The sequence below is a fragment of the Petaurus breviceps genome, unplaced genomic scaffold (genome assembly GCF_028583685.1).
Source record: "Petaurus breviceps papuanus isolate PSGF00001 unplaced genomic scaffold, PetGlider_PUasm1.0 37, whole genome shotgun sequence".
Lineage (NCBI taxonomy): Eukaryota > Metazoa > Chordata > Mammalia > Diprotodontia > Petauridae > Petaurus > Petaurus breviceps.
In genome coordinates, this window is record NW_027186296.1 from 16,589,508 (window position 1) to 16,598,987 (window position 9,480).

At 33.6% G+C, this 9,480-nt stretch overlaps 1 protein-coding gene across 3 annotated transcripts in view; it reads left to right on the plus strand.

The window, feature by feature from the left end:
* Positions 1 to 9,009, plus strand: part of SLC12A1 (solute carrier family 12 member 1) — a 138,376-nt gene extending 129,367 nt beyond the window's left edge. For all 3 annotated transcript variants that reach the window (XM_069097987.1, XM_069097985.1, XM_069097986.1), the window contains exons 25-27: positions 1,965 to 2,100; positions 6,441 to 6,508; positions 7,663 to 9,009. In XM_069097987.1, coding sequence (XP_068954088.1) covers positions 1,965 to 2,100; positions 6,441 to 6,508; positions 7,663 to 7,798 — 340 coding nt within the window. In that variant the 3' untranslated portion in view covers positions 7,799 to 9,009. The remainder of the gene's footprint in view (positions 1 to 1,964; positions 2,101 to 6,440; positions 6,509 to 7,662) is intronic.
* Positions 9,010 to 9,480: the final 471 nt, after the last annotated feature.

Here is a 9,480-nt window from a genome sequence, read left to right on the forward strand (position 1 = left end):
ATGGATGGATGGATGGATGGATGGATGGATGGATGGATGGATGGATGAATGGATGGATAGAAGGATGGATGGATGAGAAAATAATTTAACCAAGAGAAACTGAGACATTCAGGTAGTTAAATTGTATTCTTTTACAATATGGAATGAATTGGGGGACCAGGAAGAAGACAAGAATCTTCAGTCGAGAATCAGAGAAAAATAGAAACAATTAAGCAGAGAAATTTAGTTTAATAGTGATGACAGGGTTGTTAACAGCAGAATCTTGTGTATTACCTAAGAAGAAAAGAAATCTTGATGTGGGAATCTGAGAAGGAAAATTATGCAGTTACAGTAAAAGTTTTGTTACATGGCATAGTAGATGAATTACTTGAGCCAGGGGAGGGGAGAAAGGAAGGACTGGTTATCGAATAATCCCCACCCCACCTCGCCCCCCCCAAAAAAAAAACTGGGTTAAATAAGAATTATACTCAACAATAGAATATCACACTATACATAGATTACCATAAAGAGCGATTAGAAAAGTCTTTAATTAGGGTAATCAGGCTTAGAAAGGAACCCAGGGGAGCTGGACTGAATAGAAAAATACAAGAATTGTTAACACTTTTACCTGTCATTTCCCAAAGAACATGTGAACTGTTCTGCTTTGTAGCTCTGAGAAAAAACGTACCCTGTTCAATCTAAACTTATGCCAAGTTTCAGCAGGAAGCAATTCACCTATTAACTAGTAGACACTATTAACTAATTAATAAGTTCCTATATAACAAAAAAACAACAATAACAATTACTAATTTAAATAACATTTTCTATTTTTGAAGAATCATAGATTTATATCTGGATTGATCCTTATAGCACCTTATAGGCCATTATTTTGCAAATGAGGAAACTGAGGCCTCAGAGATTAAATGATTTGACCAAGGTTGCAATGGTAGTAAAAATTCAGCACACATTCCACTTTACCATGTTGCCTCCATCATTCAATATAATCCTGGTAAGACAGATGACAAACGAGAAAACTGAAGGCAAGATCCATAAATGACTTACTTACCCCCAGCTACTGCATCACACTAATTTTCATTTCTAAAAGTTACTAAATTTCATTTCTCAAGTTATTAATTAAAATTAAACTATATTATATATAGGAACAAAAAAATATTTTTTTAAATTGACAGTTGGAAGTAATGTATTGAAGTTTTATGAAGTTAATGTTTTGTATTAAACTTTTTAAAGTTGTGTTTTGTTTTGATTGGGTAAATAAATTTATATTAATATTTTTATGAAAGGCAAGAATAAGATATGCAACACTTCAAAATGCTATCAAGCTCCTATTAAGTAGGTATCTCTCTTGCTAATATACTAGTCATTTGAAAAGTTTTCTCCTACCACCAGAACACACAAAAATAAACAAGCAGCATTATCTATAACTGTTACAAAAAACACCCAAAGTGGTGTTATAGTCATTAAATTCACAAGATTATACTTTTCTCATTCAACATGCCCATACCATAGTAACATGATCAGTACTTGGCACAGGTGGATGGAAACCTAAAACAGACCCTTTTAGACTTACTAAAACCTAATTCATGCCCTACATTAGTTCATAGGATGTTTCTCAATTAGTATGTGCAATAACCAACTGGAAAAGTACCTTATGTTCTAATATATCTATACTAAAGTCATTTATTGTATTACCAGAAGACCTGATATTGCTGCATTTTTGTGTTTAAATTCAACATGAATTCTTCACAAGCTGGCGACACACAAAACAAACTCTAGCCATCTTCTAAGTAGCCAAGAGGATAGATACATCTTTGCTCACAGAACATTGCTCGCATAAATAGTTCTTAAAAGATTTCCATGACATTCAGCACTGATTCCAGAGTCAGCAGGACCATAATACCTAGAGTATCTGTGAAATAATGAGTTAGTTTCCTACTGTGAGGCATCCTTTACAATTCCAATTTCAGCTGGAAATTCTTTGAAGAGATGATTGAACCGTATCGCCTCCATGAAAGCTGTAAAGATTTAACAACTGCTGAGAAATTAAAAAGAGAAACTCCATGGAAAATTACAGATTCAGAACTGGAAGCGTTCAAGGAAAAGGTAAAGTCTTGTCTTCTCTTAATTCTTACATTGCTGTCTGAATAGCTGAAAAGAAAACAGTGGCTGGCTGAAAGAGCAACAGGGAATTTAGAGGTTCTGCATTTTTAGGTGTTTTTCAACCATCTTATTAGGTATAACTACTTTAAAAATTGCTCATTTCCACTTCTTTTGGCTTGACATACAATCAGTATTGTTTTAGAAACGAAGAAAAGTAGATAGTTCACAGGAGTTGTGAAATTTGCTTTTCTGTTACGCAAAGAATAGCAGGTATCTGTGTATAGTCATTTAGGTGCAGAACTTTTTAAAAGTAGGAATATAGGCTGAATAGCCAATGAGCATCACCAAGCAAGTCAAATTTTAGGTACCATTTACTTCTATAAAAAGTATAAAGCCCATGGAAGTCTCAGCAAAAATTTAAGTTGAACAAATTCAATGAAGGGTTTAGGCAAAAGTCATTTTAAAGATAGTTTGGTAGTAGGGGGAAGATAGGTGACACAGTGAATAGTGTCAAGCCTGGAGTCAGGAAGACTCATCTTCCTGAATTCAATTCTGGACTCAGACACTACTACCTGTCACTTAATCCTGTTTACCTCAGTTTCCTCTTCTGTAAAATGAGCTGGAGAAGGAAATGGCAAACCACTTCAGAATCTTTGCCAAGAAAACCTTAAATGGGGTCATGAAGAGTTAGAAATGACTGAAAAATGACTGAACAACAATAGAATGAGAATCTTACTATAGCACTGCTATAAGTAGGAAATGGAAGTGGTGATAAATTTGGATATTAGATGTAGAGTATTGACATTCTTCAGAAAATGGTCAGAATTAAATTCAGTACTTAAATTCCCAACACATATAATGTAAGAGGTACTAAATATAAAAAGATGAAATATCACATCACCCTTGTCCTCCAGGAGTTTACAAACAAATAGGGAGGATATTATAGTACACAAATAAAGCATCAACAACATAGAATGTAATAGGGTAAAGGAGAAATCAAGACATAGTGTTCTAGGAAAATCTGAAGAGGAATCAATGACCAAAAAAACTACTTGGACTCTACAATAGGATACTTATAACTAATTATACTTATGTGTATTTAGATCAATGAGAATTGGTCACTGTTCTATCATAGAATTTCCAACAGTTGGTCTTTTTTTCCAACTGAACTGAATAGCAGAACCCAGGGAAACAACTGGAAGTTATACCACAAAACAGAATTTGTAGTTGGTTTAACGTATAAATGAACTTTGATAATACAACAAACCAGAATTTATTGATTTCATGCACAAATTAACATTTTTCTTTTTTGAGATTATCAAATACTTGAGACTTTGCTCTTAGAAATTGTTGTTTATAATAACAGATGGGCTGGTAGTTGATTTAGTGTTTCCAATTAATTCACTAATTTGAGATCAATCAAAGATGAGTCCCACTAGTTCCCTTACTACTAAAGTACTATTCACTTAAGATCCATCTCTTTCTTTGTTATAAGTTTAGTTCTATTAAATTAATGCAGCTTATGATATTTTTCTTTGGGGTAAAAGTAAAGAACTTGGAAAAGTTATAATTTCTATCTCAAATGATTTCAAAGTCAAAATATTCAGATGGATACAAAGTTATTCATTTATGCATATGTATATACGTACACACATACATGCCATATGGATCTGATTTGGATCAAATATGAACCCATTATGTCTTTCTTCTAAGTTTAGGGAGGATTTTTGGATATGTTGAATTCCAATTTTGCTTTAAAGGAAGGGATGTGGTATTGCTCTGGATATGAGACTACAAAAGGAAGAAGATCCAAGGCAAAATCAGGGAGGGGTGAATACAGATTATGGTGATGAGATTAGTTTACTAAAAACATCAATGATCAAGCAATAAAAAGGAAAAAGTAGATGAAGTAGATAGACTGAGAGTTTTCAAATGATAAGCCATGATAAGAAGTTCAAGTCAGATTAGGTATTGATGGAGGCATATTAATGAAAATTTTGTTGAAGGGATATGAGGTGAGTCATATGGTTCATTCATTCATTTATGTGGTTCAAAAATGGTTTTGATAAATAGACTAATGCACAGAACAATTTGGAAAAGAACAGGTCTTATTCAGAAATGTCAGTAAATCTAGTGTCATATTATTTAATATGAATTGGGGGTGGAGTGGTAAGTAGAGACTGAGGGGGGAAAATCCATGAATGCAAGCATTTTTTTGACACAAAACACCTAATTTGAATGTTTATAATAGAAGACAGTGAGAAAATCCAAATGTGATACCAAAATGAACTTGACTGGAAACAGAGAATGGTGTGCAGTGACCAGTACTGCATTGGAAAACTAGTATAGGACTTTCTGTGCTTTATAAATGTTTATAAATTGTCTATTCGATTCAATTCAATAAACACTTCAGTGCCTATTATGTACCAGGTACCATGCTAAGTGTTAGGAATTCTAAAAAAAGAGAGGGGCAAAGCATAGCCCTGCCTTCAAGGAGCTTACAATCTAATAAGGAAACTCTTCTAGAGAACCCTACCAGGGATTCAGTTTTTTTTTTTAAAGTTGTATTTCTCTCTAAACTATGATACCTAAAAATATGTATCAAAATGTCTATCACTTGTATACTTTTTATGGTACAAATACAGCTTTATTTCCTCTGTTTTAGCCCAACTCCTTCAGTCTTCTGAACAAACATTTATAAATATATTTCAAGTCCAGCCACATTCCACAGGCAAATTAGCTTGGGAATCACTGGTCTAACAAAAAGAGAACCAAACCAAGGCAAGAAAGTTGTAGCTATATCAGATCTATCATTCAGTGACTGAGCAATTCATTTTTTTTCTCTTGAACCAGTGAAATAATGATAATAATTGCCATCTCTTGCTTCTGTCATGGGAACACTATATGGAAAAATTAGATTTAGCTGTTCATTCATATGTAGCAAATGATTCACTTTGAAACATGCATTAACCAGTTTATTCCACTAAGTTGCCAATTCTTACTAGAAAACAGCATGGACCCTACAACCTTTAAATGGTTTGTGCAACTGTTAAAAGTGGGACAAGTATTTGTTTTTCACTGGTAGAGGTAGGTGCCTTATGACTGAAGAGTGCTTTGTGCTTCTTGGCAAAGATGGAATATGATTCATCTTCTCTTCTTGGGAAATTCTATTGAAATCAAGAATAGGCATACTTATCCCACCTTATCAGTTTCCAAACTCCCTAAATATAGTTCTTTCTACCTTCTTTCAATCTGTTACCCACTTTTGAGGTTATTTTTTAATCCATTTTATTTATTTTAGAGCACATTCTTTACAATAGTACCTGGGGGGCACAGATAAAACTCGGGGGGCCTGGAGTAAGGAAGACCTGAATTCAAATCCAGCCTCAGATGTTTAATAGCTATGTGACCCTGGGCAAGTCACTTAACCTCTTTCTGCCTCAGTTTCCTTATGTATAAAATGGGAATAATAATAGCACCTACCTCCCAGGGTCAAATGAGATAATACCTATGAAGCATTTAGCACAATGCCTGGCATATACTAAGCATTACATAAATGTTAGTTTATTATTATCATCATTATTCTAAAAGTTATGCAAAGGTTTCTTATAAGTTTTACATAAAATTTTTTTCCAACTTGAACAGAAGAATTGTACTTATTAACAATTAAGGTTTTAACAATTAAAAGGGAAATTTTACTCTGAGATTTGGAGATTAGATGGGATGGGGAACTACAAATTAAGAAGAGGTATTAACTGGGGTGGGGAGGCAAGACTTTGTCCCAGAGCTTCAAATTTAGAAGGTTCTTCAAGCAGTGTGGCAATAAAACATAGTTAGCAAGAATTATTTATTAAAATAGGAAGCTACAAAATAAAATAAAACAAAATAGAAAGCTACAAAGGTGGCATGGTAGAATGAGTCACTCACCCACTTCTCAGGATTCCTGACAGTAGTTTTACACCAGTGTCCCAGGGTTTCTATCTGCTGTAGAGAGAGATGTTTCTCTCAACAAAGGACACCTATCATTCCACTTGTCTTAGGTGCAGTTTTGGTGACTGCCCCCAGCACAAAAATTCCTAGTTATCACTCTGGAGTGGAAGGAACATTGTCTCTAGAGGCAAGAAACCTGAGTTCAAATCTTGCCTGTGATACTTGCTACCTGCCTAACCTGGGACAAGTCACTTAACATCCCTGAGCCTGTTTCCTCGTCTGTAAAATAAGGAGTTGGACTAGATGAACTCTATGGTCCCTTTCATCTCTAGATTTATTATGCTATGATGCTATGAACAGGTACTAATCCAAGTCAAAGTTGTTTGCTGCAAAATGTGATTTATTTTCCACAGTGTTACCGTCAAGTCCGATTGAATGAACTCTTACAGGAACACTCACGAGCTGCTAATCTCATTGTTCTGTAAGTACCATTCCATATGTATGTGTATGTTCACATATGTATACATGCATGCCAATGTATGCATACATGCATGTACATAATGTATACGCAATATATACAGATAATATATGCTGTGCATTGTTATGTATTATGCATGTGATATACATGTGTGTTGTATATATGAATACATATGCATGTGTTATTGTGTGTGCATATTATCATGTGTTATGAGCATGCATCATATCACATGTTTTATATAGCACATGTGACATACATACAGATATATTGTGTTATAAAATGTTAACATTTATATGTGTGTTTACATATGTATATATGTGGCATGTATATGTATGATATAAACATACACTATCTAAACATACATTTTTTCTTACAAATGTCACATAGGGAAAAGGTGATAATAGACAAGTAACTATATATGATTTTATGGAGCAAATGGAAATATAAATCAGCAGATTTTGATAGTTGAGCATGAAAGGTTACCCTCTTCAAGAACAAAGGGCCAACAACAATAAGTTTCTACCCTCTAAGAGCTGACTCCTATAGAAATATAAGTATTCAAGCTGAGGCTGGGTGATAATCTCTCAGTGATATTGTTGAAAGGATTTAAGCTTTGGGTAGGAGCCTAAACTAGATGACCCCCTAAGTCTCTAACAACTCAAGAGTGTTTTACCTAAAACTCTTATGATAACATAAACTTAAGAAAAAAAAAACAGATGTTGGCTTTTCCAAAGATCAGTAAAGCAACAGACTAGAATAATGAGAAGAGAAAACTGGTCATCAGGAGATTCCAATTCTACTTATCTATCTACCACTCCCCCAGAAAGGAAGTTGAATTAAGATGATAAGTAATGTGTCTTCTAACCCTGAAATGATATGATTCATTCACTTTTATTATTTACTTTTCTCTCCTTACTATAATATAGCACCCAAACATGATTTGTCTGGTTTACAAAACAATTGTATTCTGTAAGAATGAACATCAGTTTAAGGTTTATCTTTGGACTCATTTAAGTGTTGGTTTTTCTTGATATAACCAGTCAAGATACTAGTTAACAAATAGTTCAAAATACTATTGGTGTTAGTCTCTATTATCATTTTTTAAACTTTTTCTGTGTGTGTATGTGTGTCTTCTCTCCCCAATTCACTTCTGACAGGAGTCTTCCAGTGGCTAGAAAAGCCACTATCTCGGATATCTTGTACATGGCCTGGCTAGAAATCCTCACAAAGAACCTCCCTCCGGTCCTGCTGGTTAGAGGAAATCACAAAAATGTTCTAACTTTCTATTCATAATATACAAAGGATTCAAGCACAATTCATTTTAATATGTGAAAGGCAAAATGTCTGTCAAGTACTTCATGTTCCAGATCTGATTCCAAGTAACTTCCCAAAACTATTCTATTGGTTCACAACCAACTCCGTCACCAATTTAAAAAAACAACCTAAACCACTTACTAATAAAATCTAAATCATGTAAACCTATCTGCTAAAAGTGGTACCAGCATTAGAAGAAGCAGGACCTGCTTCCCAGCAAATGTTATCCCAGCATATGTCAACATATGAATAAGGACATGAAACAAAGCCATGTTTACTTGTACTTATTTTTTAAAAAACCACGATAAGTGTAAACTCCTCTGGAATGGGAAGCAAAGCCTCTTTTTTCATGGCATTTGCTTGCAAAGTCTAAATATACTATTCAGAAAACACATGCTGGCTAACTGATCTAGGAACTCAAGCTTATTAAGTGGAAAAGGACCAATTTGGCAGGAAACATGATCATTAGTAGCCTCCTGAGAGATTTATTTAACAAAGGAGGATTAAAAATCAGCAACTGAAAACTACTGAAAAATTCTTTGTCATTCAATGTTCAAAGCATTTGGTTAAAATCAGCAATTTAATGTAATTACAGATATACTAATAATATTCAGCTTGAATTTACTGCCTACTTGAAAAAATATATATAGTAACTGGATTATGTAAAAGCATATATTTTAATTAAACAAATAATGTATATGCTATCCTTTGAATATACATGTTAATTGACCTCTATTATATAGATTGAAGTTGCCATTATAGTGCTAATTATGTGGGATTTTTTTCTGATTAAGTGGTTGGTACCTAGGAAATCTTTAAAGTCTTTTCATTTGAAAAATAAATACCACAGATTTTCACATTGTCATATATTTCCATGCAGATGCATATACACACACATATAAAGAGAATCACACATTTAATTTTTTATATGATGATGACATGTGTTTAAAAGAATAATTAATGAAAAGTTAAATTAAGAAACAGTCAAGATTAGGAATATATGAATATTCATTTTTTTCCTTTCATCTTGGAGACTTATTTACCAGTAGAAACTAAGCACAAAATTAGAAATAAATTTTCTAGTTGTTTTTTCCCCCAATGCATGACTTGATCTTCGTGATGAATTTTGACTGCTGTTAATTGCTATAATATATAAAGAAATGAACTTGAAATAAATAGATAAAATTTGACTGCCTTGGTCTATTATCATTGTTTTTTACCTTTTCATATATGAAGGCTGAGTCAAAGGTAATGCTTCTGAAACCTGGATCAATAATTATGACACATGAACCTAGAGGAAAGAAGAAAGGAGGGAATAAGAAAGAAAGAGAGGGAGGGAAGTTTGAACAAGAAAACAAAATAACAGAAAAATAATACAAATTACACTTGTAGGAGTATGCAATTGGGGGCAGGCTTGAGGGGTCCAGGAGAGAAGAGGAGGGAGAAATTTCATAGACACGTGTTAAGTATACTCAGAAAGCCCACTTTGGGTGCCAGCAATGATATCAATAATAATACCTAATATATAACTATGATAAGCACTTTATAATCATCTCATTTGATCTTCATAATCTTGGAAGGTAGGTGCCATTATTATCCCCACTTTACAGATAAGGAAAGTAAGGCAAGCAGAAGTTAAGTGACTTGCCCAGGTCATGAAT